General features: G+C 45.9%; 1 protein-coding gene across 1 annotated transcript in view; it reads left to right on the top strand.

Moving 5' to 3' along the window:
- The first annotated feature begins 3,323 nt into the window (after positions 1 to 3,323).
- snx3 (sorting nexin 3) overlaps positions 3,324 to 19,563 on the top strand; it is a 93,288-nt gene continuing 77,048 nt past the window's right edge. Inside the window, exon 1 of the mRNA XM_072499962.1 lies at positions 3,324 to 3,540. Within this exon, the coding sequence (XP_072356063.1) occupies positions 3,379 to 3,540 (162 nt within the window). The 5' untranslated portion in view covers positions 3,324 to 3,378. The remainder of the gene's footprint in view (positions 3,541 to 19,563) is intronic.

The following is a 19,563-nucleotide window of genomic DNA, read 5'->3' as shown; positions in this document are numbered from 1 at the left end:
AGTGTGAGGTGATTCATTTTGGAAGGAATAACAGGAAGACAGAGTACTGGGTTAATGGTAAGATTCTTGGCAGTGTGGATGAGCAGAGAGATCTCGGTGTCCATGTACATAGATCCCTGAAAGTTGCCACCCAGGTTGAGAGGGTTGTTAAGAAGGCGTACGGTGTGTTAGCTTTTATTGATAGAGGGATTGAGTTTCGGAGCCATGAGGTCATGTTGCAGCTGTACAAAACTCTGATGCGGCCGCATTTGGAGTATTGCGTGCAATTCTGGTCGTAGCATTATAGGAAGGAAGTGGAAGCATTGGAAAGGGTGCAGATGAGATTTACCAGAATGTTGCCTGATATGGAGGGAAGATCTTATGAGGAAAGGCTGAGGGACTTGAGGCTGTTTTCTTTAGAGAGAAGGTTAAGAGGTGACTTAATTGAGGCATACAAGATGATCAGAGGATTGGATAGGGTGGACAGTGAGAGCCTTCTTCCACGGATGGTGATTCTAGCACGAGGGGACATAGCTTTAAATTGAGGGGAGATAGATATAAGACAGATGTCCGAGGTAGGTTCTTTACTCAGAGAGTAGTAAGGGCGTGGAATGCCCTGCCTGCAACAGTAGTGGACTCGCCAACGCTAAGGGCATTCAAATGGTAATTGGATAGACATATGGACGATAAGGGAATAGTGTAGATGGGCTTTAGAGTGGTTTCACAGGTCGGCGCAACATTGAGGGCTGAAGGGCCTGTACTGCGCTGTAATGTTCTATGTTCTAAGTAGGCTTACATTAACACTGCAAAGAAGCGACTGTGAAAAGCCCATAGAAGCCACATTCCAGCATCTGTTCAGGTACACAGAGGGAGGTTTCAGAATTCTCAGGTGGTATGGGAATTGAACACATGCTGCTGGCCTTGTTCTGCATCGCAAACCAGCTGCCTAGCCCACTGAGCTAAACCAGTCCATTCAGGAGACATGGTCTGCCAATCTAAGTTGCATTTTCTCCAGAATGGTCTTCATACTTTTGAAACCAGCACAATGAATGACCTCATTGATTGCGATTTTGGCCTGCCATTGAATTCTCATGGTGGAAGCATGTACACTCAAGTACACTTGGTGGAAGCATTTCCGAGCTTTTATGTGCTACCTATACCAGACCCAGGATTCAACACCATATAGCAGCCTGGTAAGGTTAGTGGCCTGATAGAGTTTAGTCTTTAAGTTTATGTCATGCTAGTTCCAGACATGATCATAGAGTCAGCTATAAGCAGAACTTGCTTTCTGGATGCATGCACTGATATCTTCATCAATATTAGTGGCAGAGAGGACTCTACCAAGATATTAGAATTTCTTTATCGCCTTGAAATGGTGCCATCAATGATTATGTCTGGTGCTTCATAGTGTGTCCCTGGTGCAAGTTGAAACATAACCTCATGTTGCAAACACTGATTTAGAGGCATACGTATTGGGCAACACTTGGGGATTTATTTGTCATAGCCTGGTTGTCTTCCTTGTTGTGCGCAAATGGAGCACAGTCATCTACTTGCAAAAGCTCTCCGATTACTGTCTTTGCGACTTTGGTGAAGGCAGACATAATGATTATTGATTGTGTTAAATTGTGCATAAAATCATCTAGTACCTGTTGCAGGAACACATAGTATTAATCATTTGAGCCATATTACACATTATAATGTGCATCTGTCTAATATATATCCTGTAAACTTGGATTTGGATTTGTTTATTGTTACGTGTACCGAGGTACAGTGAACAGTATTGTTCTGTGTAGAGCTCAGACAGATCATTCCGTACATGAAAAGAAAATACATCGGGCAAATGTAAAATACACAATGTAAATACATAGACACAGGCATCGGGTGAAGCATACAGGAGTGTAGTACTACTCAGTAGAGAAGATGTGTGAAGAGATCAGATCAGTCCATAAGAGGGTGATTTAGGAGTATGGTAACAGCGGGGAAGAAGCTGTTTTTGAATCTGTTAGTGCGTGTTCTCAGAGCTTCATATCTTCTGCCCAATGGAAGAAGTTGGAAGAGTGAATAAGCCGGGTGGAGGGGTCTTTGATGATGCTGCCCGATTTCCCTAGGCAGCGGGAGGTGTAGACAGAGTCATTGGATGGGAGGAGGGTTTGTGCGATGGACTGGGCGGTGTTCACGACTCTCTGTAGTTTCTTACAGTCTTGGGCCGAGCAGTTGGGCTGAGCAGTTGCTGTGATGCAGCCAGATAGGATGCTTTCTCTGATGCATCTGTAAAAGTTGGTAAGAGTCACCGTGGACATGCCAAATTTCCTTAGTTTCCTGAGAAAATATAGTCACTTTTGTGCTTTCTTGGTCATAGCGTTGACATGGGTGGACCAGGACAGATTGTTGGTGATGTGCACACCTCGGAATTTGAAGCTGTCAACCATCTCTACCTCGGTCCCATTGATGCAGATAGGGATGTGTATGATACTTTGCTTCCTGAAGTCAATGATCAGCTCTTTAGTTTTGCTGACATTAAGGGAGAGATAGATGTTGTTACACCACTCCACTAGGTTCTCTATATCCCTCCTCTATTTTGACTCATCGTTGGTCGAGATAAAAAGTAGGGAACAATGATAATGTACAATCAATGTCATAATACTTTCTTTTTTCATGTAAAATCTCTGCAATTATAAATGCTGAATGGTATTCATATTAATGCGCAACATTTAATTTGTGGGGGACACAAGTCTGTGGGTTCACCGACGGCGCCTAACAGCCTTGCACTGGCCCTGACATTTTCTCTCCAATGATGCTGCCCGATCTGCTGAGTATTCCCAGCACTTTCCAGCAGATTTCCAGCAGTGTTTTCCTTTTTTTAATAAATTCACTGTAATATTTTGTGATTATCGCATTCATTAGAGAGCTGTCAATATGGTAAAGGTGAGGAGTGCAATTTACGATTAGCCAAGGTTAGATTTCAACCCAATTTCACAGTGGCATTTATCACCTTTATTATGTGTTCTTCAAAGCTATTGATTGAAGATGTCGATTTTTAATTTGAATTCATTGCGCCGATACAAATGTTATAACTGATAAACCTTACATACAAATTGCGTCCATTGACGTGAAGTACTTAATAACTGTCCTTGTTGACCTCCCACTTTCACTTGAATTGGCACTTTAATATCCATCACCTGGTTGGGGAGAGCAGGCAACCGAATGGCCGCGCAGCATCCTGGGAACTGTAGTCCGTCCACCTGCCGCCGTCCGGCTCCAGGTCTCCCGCCGCGCGGAACTGCAACTCCCATATTTCCCCGCGGGATGGGGGCGGGGCAACCTCGCTGTCAGCTGGTCGACGGCAACAAGAATCGTCAGCGGCGCTGACAGGAGACAGAGGGGGAAAAAAAAAGGAAAATGGCGGAGGCTTTGCCAGACACCAGGCGGCTCTTAACCAAGCCCCAGAACCTTAACGACGCGTACGGGCCGCCCAGCAACTTCCTTGAGATCGACGTGGGCACCCCGCAGACGATGGGGGTGGGCAGGCAGCGGTACACCACCTACGAGGTCCGGATCAAGGTGAGGGGGCGGCAGGGAAGCGCTTGACAGGCCGGAGGGAGGGTGGGTGCGGCTGGGGTCCGCATACCGAATGGAAATGTCAGGGCATTCCTTTTCTTTCTCTTCCACCCCCCCCCCCCTTTCCTTTCTCTACGGGCCCACTCACTACATCTGTAACTCGAGTTTAGCTACATCTGTGTGAGTGTTAGAATGTGTGTAAGTGTCGGAATGCGTGTGCTGAGTGATTCGACTTGTTGCCGAATGCTGTCGGTGTTAACTTTATCCCCCAAAAGAGGAAGTAACGATTTGCTGAAATGCTAAGCACCGGGATGGTATGCACGTTTAAAAAAAAAAAAAGTCTATATGGTCCAACTTGTTTATTTGTGCACTTAATAATTAATAGACCTGACTAAACAAAATCAACGTTGGGGTCATTATCGCTCGCTCTGGGTTATCTTGGCATCTGGTCAAAATGTGGTTGGAAGCGGGCCACAGCAGGGTGATGCATAAAATGTCATGTGTAAATTCTCCTCATAGTATAGGAAGTTAGTTAAGTTCCTGTCTTGTGATTTCTTGATGCCCCAGAGTCGACACTAACTTGGGATTTCATTGAGTTCACCCACTGCACAAGCTGGCTGTACTAGTTTTAAATGTTATGGAATGTCTGACACTTCAATTTCTTTCAAAGTTTTTGTCTAAAAGACAAGACTAAGATTGTGTGAAAGCAGTTTAATGAACCTTGTTGGAAAATCTACATTGTTGCATTTCTTGAACTTCAATGCAGGTAGGTTGTGTATTGCTGAATACATGTTGCCTTTAATCATTTGCCCTTTTTTCCATTTTGAGGCCCCATGGCACTTATACCTCCAGTTGCTCTGTCTGGATCTGTAAAGACTTAATTACCCGCAAAGACTCATTCAAAGTATTGTGTAGCGTCTTTGGCTATATATGTTTCTGGAACCCACCTCTTTCACCTGAGGAAGGAGCTGTGCTCTGAAAGCTAGTGATTTGAAACAAACCTGTTGGACTTTAACCTGGTGTTGTCAGACTATTTTTTGAAAGGGGACATTGGGCTATTTGCTTGTTATGGGATGTTGTGTCCAAATTGTTTGCATTTGATATCAGCAATTATTGTGGATCTGTACAGTCTGGTTAGGTGTACAGTCTGGTTAGGTGTACAGTCTGGTTAGGTGTACAGTCTGGTTAGGTGTACAGTCTGGTTAGGTGTACAGTCTGGTTAGGTGTACAGTCTGGTTAGGTGTACAGTCTGGTTAGGTGTACGATTAAGCCAAAAACTATGCTGGCTTTCACTGAAAATGATAGCAGTTGAATGTGAGTTTAATTTTTCAAAGGAAGTACTGTAGATGAAATCTGATGCTGAAACAACTGGGAACTTGTATACATAGAACAGACCAATCGTCCTCCTTTCTCCTACTTAATGGTAACTTGTCCTCTAGAGTTTGGCAAGTATACTTTCCATACTTTGTGGATGGGTTTCTCTCAATCCTTAACCTTGCTCCTAACTTTGAGCAGTGTTCAATTACTATTGTAAATTAGTTAATTCAGTCTAATTGTGGTGTGCTTAAACAGTTGTCATACTTAATGCAGGAAAATGCTAAAACTTGTAGCTGGTTAGCACTGTTGATTCATGGTGCCAGGGACCTGGGTTCAATGCTTGGGTCACCTGTCTGTGTGGAGTCTGCATGTTTTCCCTGTGACTGTATGATTCCTCCAGTTGCTCTGGTTTCCTCATCCCGAACGATGTGCTGTTAGGTAATTTGGACAATCTGAATTATCCCGCAGTGTACCTGAACAGGTGCTGGGAGTGTGGCGACTAGGGTTTTTTCACTAACTTCATAGCAGTGTTGTGACACTATAAAGATTATTATTGTTATAGACAGCAATTGACAAGTGAGTTAGTTCCTTTTTAGTAGAAAGAGATCATTTACTGAACTTGGGCTACTCTAAAACATAACTCCATGCAGTTGGACCAGGTGCAAAAGTTTAGAACTGGGAGTATAGACCAGGAAATATTCAAGTCGGGATGCCTTCTCTGGAAAATATTGAGGTACCTGATGGGTAGCTCATGTTGGGTAGTTAGGGGCCATTGATCACACCACCAGCAACAGATGAGGTCAAGAGTATAAACGTATTTATCGGGTAACCTTGCTTTGAGACAAAGTGTAGTAGAATGTGTAGATAATTGACCCAGATACCCTGAGACTTGTTGTTTGTGCTAGAAAATACACTTATTTGGCACCTGATATCCTACTGTGTTTCACATAAAATATTTGCCCACATACTTCTATACTTCTATCAACCAACAGTGCACAGCCATGTGCTGTGTTCATAAGTGAATAGTTGCTTTTTTTAAACTTGAGGTTTACTTCAGGGAATGTTAGACAAGACTGCTAGAAGTCTACATGAACAAATGGTATTTGATTTCTGTTGCCAACAAAAACTGCCCCTCCGTGGGCACATTCTCCCTGTGTCTGCGTGGGTCTTGCCCCCACCACCCAAATATATGCAGAGTAGGTGGATTTGCCATGCTAAATTGCCCCTTAATTGGAGGGGAAAAGGATTTGGATACTCTAAATTTAAAAACTACTTCTGACAATGCAGTGATCCTCCAGACTGCATCAGATTTTTTTGTGCTTGTATGGTCATGGTGAGTCCTGTCAAGCTGTTGATTTATAACAAATCAAGTTTGTTGGTTTATCGCTGAATAAAAATCCTTGAGATTGAGAGGACCAGTTCGTAAAAGTAATAAGATTTTCTATGTATTACAACACTTGCATGGTTTTTCTAGTTGAGACTGGCAGGGATCTTGGTGCATGCTATCTGAGATTTCCAGTGTGTTGTGCATGCTGCATGTTGCTGAACATGTGTGGAGTGAACAAACAGTGCCTAAATGTAGTTCAGGCCAGAGTGGAGAAAGAAGCAATAGTATGCCAGAGTATTCAATGTGTTAAGCACACTATGCTATAGTGTGACATTTATTGTCTCCTATTGTGACAAGTTTGCCAATTTGTGAAAAGTAATGGTCTGGTTAAATGTTCTGAATATGTATTTGTTATGAACAGGGTTAAAAATGCAAGAAGTGCATATCTTGGCCTGCACTACTACAATAACTTGTCCAGTTAAGCATTTACCAGCATGTTGAACAACTGTCTTTGTCACTTTGCATGGCAGAGCCACTTACTGTCCTTTAAGCAGACCTTTTCCTTTTATCTGGTCTGTCTGAGTTGGTTTTGCTAGCTATTGTCTTTCTAAACCTTTGCTTTTAAGTTGTGGAATTTGCAGGTGATCCTTACTTGTTTGCTTTGATCTCTCAAATTTGAAGGATGGTGATCAAGATTATGCACGACTGCAAATGTGGTCTGTCCTGAGGAATTATAAAGTCTTTGCATAACTGCTGTGGATTTGTTTCTCTGTTGTAGTCAACAGAGTCGAATGAATGAACTGTGCAATTTCAAGGCAAATGTGCATCCAAGTTTCTCTCTATTGTATGAAATAGTTTCCCACCTTGCTTGTTGGACCTTTGTATGAATTTTGCCTCCTTGTGACTACATCTGTCACTAAATGTGTCATGTTATGAGCCAGGGCTTAGAAACTCATTATTAAGCTCACCTGACCTATAACTTTTTTAGGTTGGATTTGGCTAGGATGAGCACAAGAGCCTTCACTGCAGATGTGATTCATCAGACTTCCGAAGTGCTTGTATCAATGAATCTCCCTTAGCTGTTCGAATCCAATAAAAATCAAAACCCATTTCAAGGGCACGGCCCAACACATTGTAATAACATCTGGTCCAGTTTCCAACCAGCAGATTGAAAATGCCTTCTGGAAAGCAAGTCGAGCTTTAAAATGACCAAGGCAGTTTGCCACACCCAATGTGCTTTCAGTTCCCTGGAACAGCTTTAAAATAAAACTAGGAAACTTCCTGCATCTTAACAGTGCTTCTTCTGCAGTTCAAACCAACCAAAACAAAAAAATGAAACCAAAACACTTAAACCCCCTTTCATTGACTGTTCCACTCACAAATGACATCACTGAAGCTGTCCTACAGGAAAGGGACACTTGCATGAGTCAGGATTATCCTGAAGATGTGATCATGTGGATTTTTTAAAAAAAGGTACCCAATTCATTTTTTCAATTAAGGGACAGTTTAGCTTAGCCAATCCACCTACCTTGCAAAGATGGGTTGTGGGAGTGAAATCCACGCAAACACTGAGAATGTGGCAACTCCACACAACACAGCTATTTGCACAGAGCTGGGATCTAACCTGGGACCTTGCTGTGAGGCAGCAGTGCTAACCAGTGCCACTGGGCTGCCCTAGCTTTCACGATTTTATAGACTTGCTGCAAAATTAGATGAATTGCATTGCTTTCCGGTTGATCATGATAAATACTTGGGATTTGGGCTTGACCCTAGTACTTGCAATGGGTTTCATTTTCCACTTTGTTGGTTCTGTCATTTGGCTGTCATAGGGTCTTGAACTAATGTAGAAAAAATGCATTGTGACAGCTGCACTGATCATAATCTTTGCTAAACAACTGAAATTTGTTCATGGAAAAGATGGAATCCCTGGAGTCCAAGCCTCTTGAGCAATGTAACATCAGGTGGGCTGACCTCCTGTGACTATGCTACCAGCGAGCTGATAGGAATGTGGGGTTGCTGGCACAGTAATCATGCATTGTCCTTGGGTGGTCGTGGTAGTTGAACAGCTGCAGTCCATGTAGTGTGCTTGGGGGGGGGGGGGGGGGGGGGAAGTTCCCAGTCATAGTAAACATTTCCAACCATATGCCTTTGTGCAGACTAGAGTTGGGTCTCTTGCTGTAGAATCGCCGGCCTGATTGGTCCAGTCTTTTTGTCAATGGTGGCCCACTGGTGATGGCTAGAAATAGGAAGATAGAGCAGACAAACACGTGGCTAAACAGCTGGTGTAGGAGGGAGGGTTTCGGTTATCTGGACCACTGGGAGCTCTTCCGGGGCAGGTGTGACCTGTATAAGATGGACGGGTTGCATCTAAACCGGAGAGGCATAAATATCCTGGCCGCGAGATTTGCTAGTGTCACACGGGAGGGTTTAAACTAGTATGGCAGGGGGGTGGGCACGGGAGCAATAGGTCAGAAGGTGAGAGCGTTGAGGGAGAACTAGGGAATATGGACAGTGTGGCTCTGAGGCAGAGCAGACGGGGAGAAGTTGCTGAACACAGCGGGTCTGGTGGCCTGAAGTGCATATGTTTTAATGCAAGGAGCATTACGGGTAAGGCAGATGAACTTAGAGCTTGGATTACTACTTGGAACTATGATGTTGTTGCCATTACAGAGACCTGGTTGAGGGAAGGGCAGGATTGGCAGCTAAACGTTCCAGGTTTTAGATGTTTCAGGCGGGATAGAGGGGGATGTAAAAGGGGAGGCGGAGTTGCGCTACTTGTTCAGGAGAGTATCACAGCGATACAGCGAGAGGACACCTCAGAGGGCAGTGAGGCTATATGGGTAGAGATCAGGAATAAGAAGGGTGCAGTCACAATGTTGGGGGTATACTACAGGCCTCCCAACAGCCAGCGGGAGATAGAGGAGCAGATAGGTAGACAGATTTTGGAAAAGAGTAAAAACAACAGGGTTGTGGTGATGGGAGACTTCAACTTCCCCAATATTGACTGGGACTCACTTAGTGCCAGGGGCTTAGACGGGGCAGAGTTTGTAAGGAGCATCCAGGAGGGCTTCTTAAAACAATATGTAAACAGTCCAACTAGGGAAGAGGCGGTACTGGACCTGGTATTGGGGAATGAGCCCGGCCAGGTGGTAGATGTTTCAGTAGGGGAGCATTTCGGTAACAGTGACCACAATTCAGTAAGTTTTAAAGTACTGGTGGACAAGGATAAGAGTGGTCCGAGGATGAATGTGCTAAATTGGGGGAAGGCTAATTATAACAATATTAGGCGGGAACTGAAGAGCATAGATTGGGGGCGGATGTTTGAGGGCAAATCAACATCTGACATGTGGGAGGCTTTCAAGTGTCAGTTGATAGGAATACAGGACAGGCATGTTCCTGTGAGGAAGAAAGACAAATACGGCAATTTTCGGGAACCTTGGATGACGAATGATATTGTAGGCCTCGTCAAAAAGAAAAAGGAGGCATTTGTCAGGGCTAAAAGGCTGGGAACAGACGAAGCCTGTGTGGCATATAAGGAAAGTAGGAAGGAACTTAAGCAGGGAGTCAGGAGGGCTAGAAGGGGTCATGAAAAGTCATTGGCAAATAGGGTTAAGGAAAATCCCAAGGCTTTTTACACTTACATAAAAAGCAAGAGGGTAGCCAGGGAAAGGGTTGGCCCACTGAAGGATAGGCAAGGGAATCTATGTGTGGAGCCAGAGGAAATGGGCGAGGTACTAAATGAATACTTTGCATCAGTATTCACCAAAGAGAAGGAATTGGTAGATGTTGAGTCTGGAGAAGGGGGTGTAGATAGCCTGGGTCACATTGTGATCCAAAAAGACGAGGTGTTGGGTGTCTTAAAAAATATTAAGGTAGATAAGTCCCCAGGGCCGGATGGGATCTACCCCAGAATACTGAAGGAGGCTGGAGAGGAAATTGCTGAGGCCTTGACAGAAATCTTTGGATCCTCGCTGTCTTCAGGGGATGTCCCGGAGGACTGGAGAATAGCCAATGTTGTTCCTCTGTTTAAGAAGGGTGGCAGGGATAATCCCGGGAACTACAGGCCGGTGAGCCTTACTTCAGTGGTAGGGAAATTACTGGAGAGAATTCTTCGAGACAGGATCTACTCCCATTTGGAAGCAAATGGACGTATTAGTGAGAGGCAGCACGGTTTTGTGAAGGGGAGGTCGTGTCTCACTAACTTGATAGAGTTTTTCGAGGAGGTCACTAAGATGATTGATGCAGGTAGGGCAGTAGATGTTGTCTATATGGACTTCAGTAAGGCCTTTGACAAGGTCCCTCATGGTAGACTAGTACAAAAGGTGAAGTCACACGGGATCAGGGGTGAACTGGCAAGGTGGATACAGAACTGGCTAGGCCATAGAAGGCAGAGGGTAGCAATGGAGGGATGCTTTTCTAATTGGAGGGCTGTGACCAGTGGTGTTCCACAGGGATCAGTGCTGGGACCTTTGCTCTTTGTAGTATATATAAATGATTTGGAGGAAAATGTAACTGGTCTGATTAGTAAGTTTGCAGACGACACAAAGGTTGGTGGAATTGCGGATAGCGATGAGGACTGTCTGAGGATACAGCAGGATTTAGATTGTCTGGAGACTTGGGCGGAGAGATGGCAGATGGAGTTTAACCTGGACAAATGTGAGGTAATGCATTTTGGAAGGGCTAATGCAGGTAGGGAATATACAGTGAATGGTAGAACCCTCAAGAGTATTGAAAGTCAAAGAGATCTAGGAGTACAGGTCCACAGATCACTGAAAGGGGCTACACAGGTGGAGAAGGTAGTCAAGAAGGCATACGGCATGCTTGCCTTCATTGGCCGGGGCATTGAGTATAAGAATTGGCAAGTCATGTTGCAGCTGTATAGAACCTTAGTTAGGCCACACTTGGAGTATAGTGTTCAATTCTGGTCGCCACACTACCAGAAGGATGTGGAGGCTTTAGAGAGGGTGCAGAAGAGATTTACCAGAATGTTGCCTGGTATGGAGGGCATAAGCTATGAGGAGCGATTGAATAAACTCGGTTTGTTCTCACTGGAACGAAGGAGGTTGAGGGGCGACCTGATAGAGGTATACAAAATTATGAGGGGCATAGACAGAGTGGATAGTCAGAGGCTTTTCCCCAGGGTAGAGGGGTCAATTACTAGGGGGCATAGGTTTAAGGTGAGAGGGGCAAAGTTTAGAGTAGATGTACGAGGCAAGTTTTTTACGCAGAGGGTAGTGGGTGCCTGGAACTCACTACCGGAGGAGGTAGTGGAGGCAGGGACGATAGGGACATTTAAGGGGCATCTTGACAAATATATGAATAGGATGGGAATAGAAGGATACGGACCCAGGAAGTGTAGAAGATTGTAGTTTAGTCGGGCAGTATGGTCGGCACGGGCTTGGAGGGCCGAAGGGCCTGTTCCTGTGCTGTACATTTCTTTGTTCTTTGTTCTTTGTTGTTTGTAATGAAGTTTAGATTCTCAGATGGTCATTAACTGGCATAAATGTTGCAATTTGCTAGCAGTGTCCAAGGCTGGACATTTTCTAATTCTCTGATGGCATTCACTGTCTGAGGAATTACTTGGGAGCTGCCTTTGGTTATGACAACTCTTGCAGTTACATCCAGGGGCTGACATGTTTGCACAATAACTGTTTTCATTTGTGCCAGTAGGTTTCTGCCTATATTGCTCATGTCCCTGTTTGGTTAAATGAGCCAAGGATTGGTGAGTAAAATGACTGTCAACCTCCTAATTAGGAAAGAGTTGATTTTCCTTGCTCTGATGGGATGTACCGTCAATCTTTGATGCCCATGCTGCAGCAATATGGGAGAAGCTTGGGCTAATCATCGTGTTGTGGCGCACATTTTCACCAGGACACTTGGCATACTGTTGGGACCTTTAGCCTTTGCTTGGTAAGCTTGGTTGTTTGAAGGCTAGTATCTCCTGTAGTAACTGTGGCAACTAAAAGTTATTTTTTATGTTTACTCTCTATTGGGTTCCATTTCCTTGTGCTGTTGGCATTAAATCAGCTTTGTAGTTTAACTTCATGGTTTAAAAATGTAAATACCTGTAGTTTTGAAGTAATTATTTGCTGACTTATTAATTTTGAACCATGGCAAATATTTAACTAAACACTACCTTTTCATCTGTACATTGTGTTTCTTTTTAAAGTAACCTCACAACTGCAATTACTGATTTTCTGTTGGTCTGCTTCCATCAGTGCTTCTGAACTTGGAACGTGTAATTTTTCCCTATTGAAGGGCAAAGTTAAATCTTGACTATTTGAAGATGAAGAGTTATAGGATATGAAGCCATGTACGAAGTTTTGACAAATTACAGAAGCTGTTATAATTAAACCTGAAGTGAACTGTTTCCACTAGTGTTATGGGCCAGGTTTAGCAAACACTTGAGCACGAGCCTGCCTTTTAGGTGTTATTCAGTAGAGTTCTTTGGTGCTTTTGATCAAAAAACATTACTTATTCTACAAATTTACATTTTTATAAACACTCTAAGCATTTTTTTTTAATTAAATATTTTATTGAAAACACAGTACATTGTATTGTAATATTACAATATTATAACAACACAAATAACAATGACCTATTTTATAAACAAAAAATGAATAAATAATAAATAACAAATGAAAACTAGCCCTAATTGGCAACTGCCTTGTCACAAGTAACACTCTCCAAAAATATAATTTAACAGTCCAATATATAATTCTGTAGCAACGACCTATTCATACTATACAGTATATATTAACAACCCTGAGAGTCCTTCTGGTTCCTCCTCCTCCCCCCCCCCCCGATCCTGGGCTGCTGCTGCTGCTGCCTTTTTCCCATTCCGTCTATCTTTCTGCAAGGTATTCGACGAACGGTTGCCACCGCCTGGTGAACCCTTGAGCCGACCCCCTTAGGATGAACTTAATCCGCTCTAGCTTTATAAACCCCGCCATGTCATTTATCCAGGTCTCCACCCCCGGGGGCTTGGCTTCTTTCCACATTAGCAATATCCTGCGCCGGGCTACTAGGGACGCAAAGGCCAAAACATCGGCCTCTCTCTCCTCCTGCACTCCCGGCTCTTGTGCAACCCCAAATATAGCCAACCCCCAGCTTGGTTCGACCCGGACTCCTACTACTTTCGAAAGCACCTTTGTCACCCCCATCCAAAACCCCTGTAGTGCCGGGCATGACCAAAACATATGGGTATGATTCGCTGGGCTTCTCGAGCACCTCGCACACCTATCCTCCACCCCAAAAAATTTACTGAGCCGTGCTCCAGTCATATGTGCCCTGTGTAATACCTTAAACTGAATCAGGCTTAGCCTGGCACACGAGGACGACGAGTTTACCCTGCTTGGGGCATCTGCCCACAGCCCCTCCTCGATCTCCTCCCCCAGCTCTTCTTCCCATTTCCCTTTTAGTTCATCTACCATAGTCTCCCCTTCGTCCCTCATTTCCCTATATATATCTGACACCTTACCATCCCCCACCCATGTCTTTGAGATCACTCTGTCCTGCACCTCTTGTGTCGGGAGCTGCGGGAATTCCCTCACCTGTTGCCTCGCAAAAGCCCTCAGTTGCATATACCTGAATGCATTCCCTTGGGGCAACCCATATTTCTCGGTCAGCGCTCCCAGACTCGCGAACTTCCCATCCACAAACAGATCTTTCAGTTGCGTTATTCCTGCTCTTTGCCACATTCCATATCCCCCATCCATTCCCCCCGGGGCAAACCTATGGTTGTTTCTTATCGGGGACCCCCCCCAAGGCTCCAGTCTTTCCCCTATGCCGTCTCCACTGTCCCCAAATCTTCAGTGTAGCCACCACCACCGGGCTTGTGGTGTAGTTCCTCGGTGAGAACGGCAATGGGGCTGTCACCATAGCCTGTAGGCTAGTCCCCCTACAGGACGCCCTCTCTAATCTCTTCCACGCCGCTCCCTCCTCCTCTCCCATCCACTTACTCACCATTGAAATATTAGCGGCCCAATAATACTCACTTAGGCTCGGTAGTGCCAGCCCCCCCCTATCCCTGCTACGCTGTAAGCATCCCTTCCTCACTCTCGGTCTTCCCGGCCCACACAAAACCCATGATGCTCTTTTCAATCCTTTTTTTAAAAAAAAGCCTTCGTGATCACCACCGGGAGGCACTGAAACACAAAGAGGAATCTCGGGAGGACCACCATCTTAACCGCCTGCACCCTCCCTGCCATTGACAGGGATACCATATCCCATCTCTTGAAATCCTCCTCCATCTGTTCCACCAACCGCGTTAAATTTAACCTATGCAATGTGCCCCAATTCTTAGCTGTCTGGATCCCCAGATAACGAAAGTCCCTTGTTACCTTCCTCAACGGTAGGTCCTCTATTTCTCTACTCTGCTCCCCTGGATGCACCACAAACAACTCACTTTTCCCCATGTTCAATTTATACCCTGAAAAATCCCCAAACTCCCCAAGTATCCGCATTATTTATGGCATCCCCTCCGCCGGGTCCGCCACGTATAGTAGCAAATCGTCCGCATACAAAGATACCCGGTGCTCTTCTCCTCCCCTAAGTACTCCCCTCCACTTCTTGGAACCCCTCAACGCTATCGCCAGGGGCTCAATCGCCAGTGCAAACAATGGGGACAGAGGGCATCCCTGCCTTGTCCCTCTATGGAGCCGAAAATATGCAGATCCCCGTCCATTCGTGACCACGCTCGCCACTGGGGCCCTATACAACAGCTGCACCCATCTAACATACCCCTCTCCAAAACCAAATCTCCTCAACACCTCCCACAAATAATCCCACTCCACTCTATCAAATGCTTTCTCGGCATCCATCGCCACTACTATCTCCGTTTCTCCCTCTGGTGGGGCCATCATCATTACCCCTAACAACCTCCGTATATTCGTGTTCAGCTGTCTCCCCTTCACAAACCCAGTTTGGTCCTCGTGGACCACCTCCGGGACACATTCCTCTATTCTCATTGCCATTACCTTGGCCAGGATCTTGGCATCTACATTTAGGAGGGAAATAGGTCTATAGGACCCGCATTGTAGCGGGTCCTTTTCCTTCTTTAAGAGAAGCGATATCGTTGCTTCAGACATAGTCGGGGGCAGTTGTCCCCTTTCCTTTGCCTCATTAAAGGTCCTCGTCAGTACCGGGGCGAGCAAGTCCACATATTTTCTATAGAATTCGACTGGGAATCCATCCGGTCCCGGGGCCTTTCCTGCCTGCATGCTCCTAATTCCTTTCACCACTTCTTCTACCTCGATCTGTGCTCCCAGTCCCACCCTTTCCTGCTCTTCCACCTTGGGAAATTCCAGCCGATCCAAGAAGCCCATCATTCTCTCCCTCCCATCCGGGGGTTGAGCTTCATATAATTTTTTATAAAATGTCTTGAACACTCCATTCACTCTCTCCGCTCCCCGCTCCATCTCTCCTTCCTCATCCCTCACTCCCCCTATTTCCCTCGCTGCTCCCCTTTTCCTCAATTGGTGTGCCAGCAACCTGCTCGCCTTCTCCCCATATTCGTACTGTACACCCTGTGCCTTCCTCCATTGTGCCTCTGCAGTGCCTGTAGTCAGCAAGTCAAATTCTACATGTAGCCTTTGCCTTTCCCTGTACAGTCCCTCCTCCGGTGCTTCCGCATATTGTCTGTCCACCCTCAAAAGTTCTTGCAGCAACCGCTCCCGTTCCTTACTCTCCTGCTTCCCTTTATGTGCCCTTATTGATATCAGCTCCCCTCTAACCACTGCCTTCAACGCCTCCCAGACCACTCCCACCTGGACCTCCCCATTATCATTGACTTCCAAGTACTTTTCAATGCACCCCCTCACCCTTAGACACACCCCCTCATCTGCCATTAGTCCCATGTCCATTCTCCAGGGTGGGCGCCCTCCTGTTTCCTCCCCTATCTCCAAGTCCACCCAGTGTGGAGCGTGATCCGAAATGGCTATAGCCGTATACTCCGTTCCCCTCACCTTCGGGATCAATGCCCTACCCAGCACAAAAGTCTATTCGCGAGTAGACTTTATGGACATAGGAGAAAAACGAGAACTCCTTACTCCTAGGTCTGCTAAATCTCCAAGGGTCTACACCTCCCATCTGCTCCATAAAATCTTTAAGCACCTTGGCTGCTGCCGGCCTCCTTCCAGTCCTGGACTTCGACCTATCCAGCCCTGGTTCCAACACCGTATTAAAATCTCCCCCCATTATCAGCTTTCCCATCTCTAGGTCTGGAATGCGTCCTAGCATCCGCCTCATAAAATTGGCATCATCCCAGTTCGGGGCATATACGTTTACCAAAACCACCGTCTCCCCCTGTAGTTTGCCACTCACCATCACGTATCTGCCCCCGTTATCCGCCACTATAGTCTTTGCCTCGAACATTACCCGCTTCCCCACTAATATAGCCACCCCCCTGTTTTTCGCATCTAGCCCCGAATGGAACACCTGCCCCACCCATCCTTTGCGTAGCCTAACCTGGTCTATCAGTTTCAGGTGCGTTTCCTGTAACATAACCACATCTGCCTTAAGTTTCTTAAGGTGTGCGAGTACCCGTGCCCTCTTTATCGGCCCGTTCAGCCCTCTCACGTTCCACGTGATCAGCCGAGTTGGGGGGCTTCCTACCCCCCCCCTTGTCGATTAGCCATCACCTTTTTCCAGCTCCTCACCCGGTTCCCACGCAGCTGTATCTCCCCCAGGCGGTGCCCCCCCGCCCATCCTCTCCCCAGCAGCAGCAACCCAGTAATTCCCCCCCCGCTAGATCCCCCGCTAGCGTAATTACTCCCCCCATGTTGCTCCCAGAAGTCAGCAAACTCTGGCTGACCTCGGCTTTGTTCGAACGTTCTTTTTAATAACCCACTCATTCCAGTTTTTCTTCCTCAATAAAAGTCCACGCTTCATCCGCCGTCTCAAAGTAGTGGTGCCTCCCTCGATATGTGACCCACAGTCTTGCCGGTTGCAGCATTCCAAATGTTATCTTTTGATGAAGCACCGCCTTGGCCCGATTAAAGCTCGCCCTCCTTCTCGCCACCTCCGCACTCCAATCTCGATAAACGCGGATCACCGCGTTCTCCCATTTACTGCTCCGAGTTTTCTTCGCCCATCTAAGGACCATTTCTCTATCCTTAAAACGGAGGAATTTCTCCTGCTCTCGGTCCTCGCGCCATCACTCTATGCTCCCTCCACCTCCAACGGACCCGCCGGGGCCTCCTCTCCCATTAACGAGTGCAGCATCGTGCTCACATATGCTCCGACGTCCGCTCCCTCCGCACCTTCAGGAAGACCAAGAATCCTCAGGTTGTTCCTCCTTGCGTTGTTTTCCAGTGCCTCCAACCTTTCCACACATCGTTTCTGATGTGCCTCATGCGTCTCCGTCTTCACCACCAGGCCCTATATGTCGTCCTCATTCTCGGCTGCCTTTGCCTTCACGACCCGAAGCTCCCGCTCCTGGGTCTTTTGTCCCTCCTTTAGCCCTTCGATCGCCTGTAGTATCGGGGCCAACAGCTCTTCTTTTCCTTTCTGATCTCTTCCACACAGCATTTCAAGAACTCTTGTTGTTCAGGGCCCCATGTTAAACTGCCACCTTCCGACGCCATCTTGGTTCTTCCGACGCCATCTTGGTTTTTGCTTGCCTTCCTTGCCGCTGTTCTAAAGGATCCACTGCAATCTGGCCACTCTCCTCCTTTTTCCATCCGTATCCAGGGGGGATTCCCTTCTGGTTTACCACAGTGTTTTTAGCCGTCAAAATTGCCATTGGGGCTCCTATCAAGAGCCCAAAAGTCCGTTTCACGGAGCTGCCGAAACGTGCGACTCAGCTGGTCATCACCGCACCCGGAAGTCCACTCTAAGCATTTTTTATCAACTGCAAACATAAATGCCCTACACAGCTACAGTAATTTACATATAACCCTTAATGAATCCCCCTTTACTGTTCCAATTTGATAACCAGAACCCCCTTTTCAAAGGTGTGGCCCAGCACTCAAGACTTGGTATTGATACTCTTGTTTCCTTTCCAAACAGCAGGTTTGAATTCCTTCCAGAAAGCAATTACCTTGTTATCAAGCAGTCTGGAAACAGCTTTTAAAATGAAGATAAAGAAACACTTCTTTTCAACCTGTACAGTACAAACCAGTTCAACTCAAAGCAAAACTGAGCCACAGCCAGCTCCCAACCCAAAACGAAAGTAATAACCCACAGAGCCACAGCCTAGCTCCACCCACAATGACATCACTGAAGCCATGTGGTAAGACAAAGTTCTTAAAGGGACACTCCAATGACATCGTGTCATGTAACTGAAGTACGCAAATGATTTTGACTAACTAATACTGGCTACATTAGATTTGACTTGATAAAACACAAATGGCTGTTACTGGCTACAGAAGGATGAATAATTTAATATTGCACAAAGCTTTGTGGGAATATACTATAGAAACTAGCTCTTCTATGATCAGAATGCAACTGGGAGGGGTCTCCAATGTCTTTCAGCCAAATTTGCTGCTTGTACAATGGTAGGAAAGCAATTTTGAGGAGGATAGTGTACAGAGTGATAGACTGCAAATATTTGGCAAATTGGATGTGGGAAAAATGAGGCTGTCTCCTTTGACCAGAATGGAGAAGCAGATGGTATTTCAGGATGGGCTGCAGAATGGTGCTTCGGGATCCTTGTATATAATCTCAAATTTGGCATACAGGTACAATAATTAATTGAGAAGGCAAAGTGGAGTGAGTGGTCGTACATTTGCCTGCTAGAGGTGGAATTTCCTGATTCTTTCCCACCTGATTTCAGGGTGTTTTCTGGTGAGGGTGAGGAAGTGAAGTACTTCCATCGGTGGGCTGGTTTATGGCTTGCCAGACCAGGAGTGTAACGAATAAGAGGCAGCAGCCTGGGTGAGGGCTTTATTGAAGGTGTGACAGAGGAAAAGATGGGGCTGGGGTGTCATTGCCTGTCCAAGGCAGGAGGCTTCAGAGGACCTGGCAGAGGTGGTGGAGCTGCTTGGGGTGAGTGTGGAGCAGAGGGTTTGGGGTTGGGCACCCAGGAAGGTGGAGGAGTCGGCGGGAGAGCACGGGGACTGGCTGCCCCGCACTGTTCGCAAATATCCTCCATCCCCTCAAACAACTGGCTCATCCTCTATTCGTCCGGTAAGCTCCATGCACCACCTTACTGTATTTTTTTTAAAATATATTTTATTGAAGTTTTTCAAACAAAGATTTTCCGTTTTTACAACTTAATAAAGGAATATACATTAAACGTTATTTAAATAATATATTAAACTAACAGATGGAAAAAGAAATGAACAAAAAGCAAATATCAACAACTAACTAAGAAAAAGCAAGAACACTGAATAATCCCCCCTCCCCCCTGGGTTGCTGCTGCTGTCTTTCCTGTTTTTCCA

The sequence above is a fragment of the Scyliorhinus torazame genome, chromosome 4 (assembly GCF_047496885.1).
Source record: "Scyliorhinus torazame isolate Kashiwa2021f chromosome 4, sScyTor2.1, whole genome shotgun sequence".
In the NCBI taxonomy this organism is placed as follows: domain Eukaryota; kingdom Metazoa; phylum Chordata; class Chondrichthyes; order Carcharhiniformes; family Scyliorhinidae; genus Scyliorhinus; species Scyliorhinus torazame.
The sequence above is the reverse complement of the archived record's forward strand: the minus strand, read 5'-3'. Positions and strand labels throughout refer to the sequence as shown.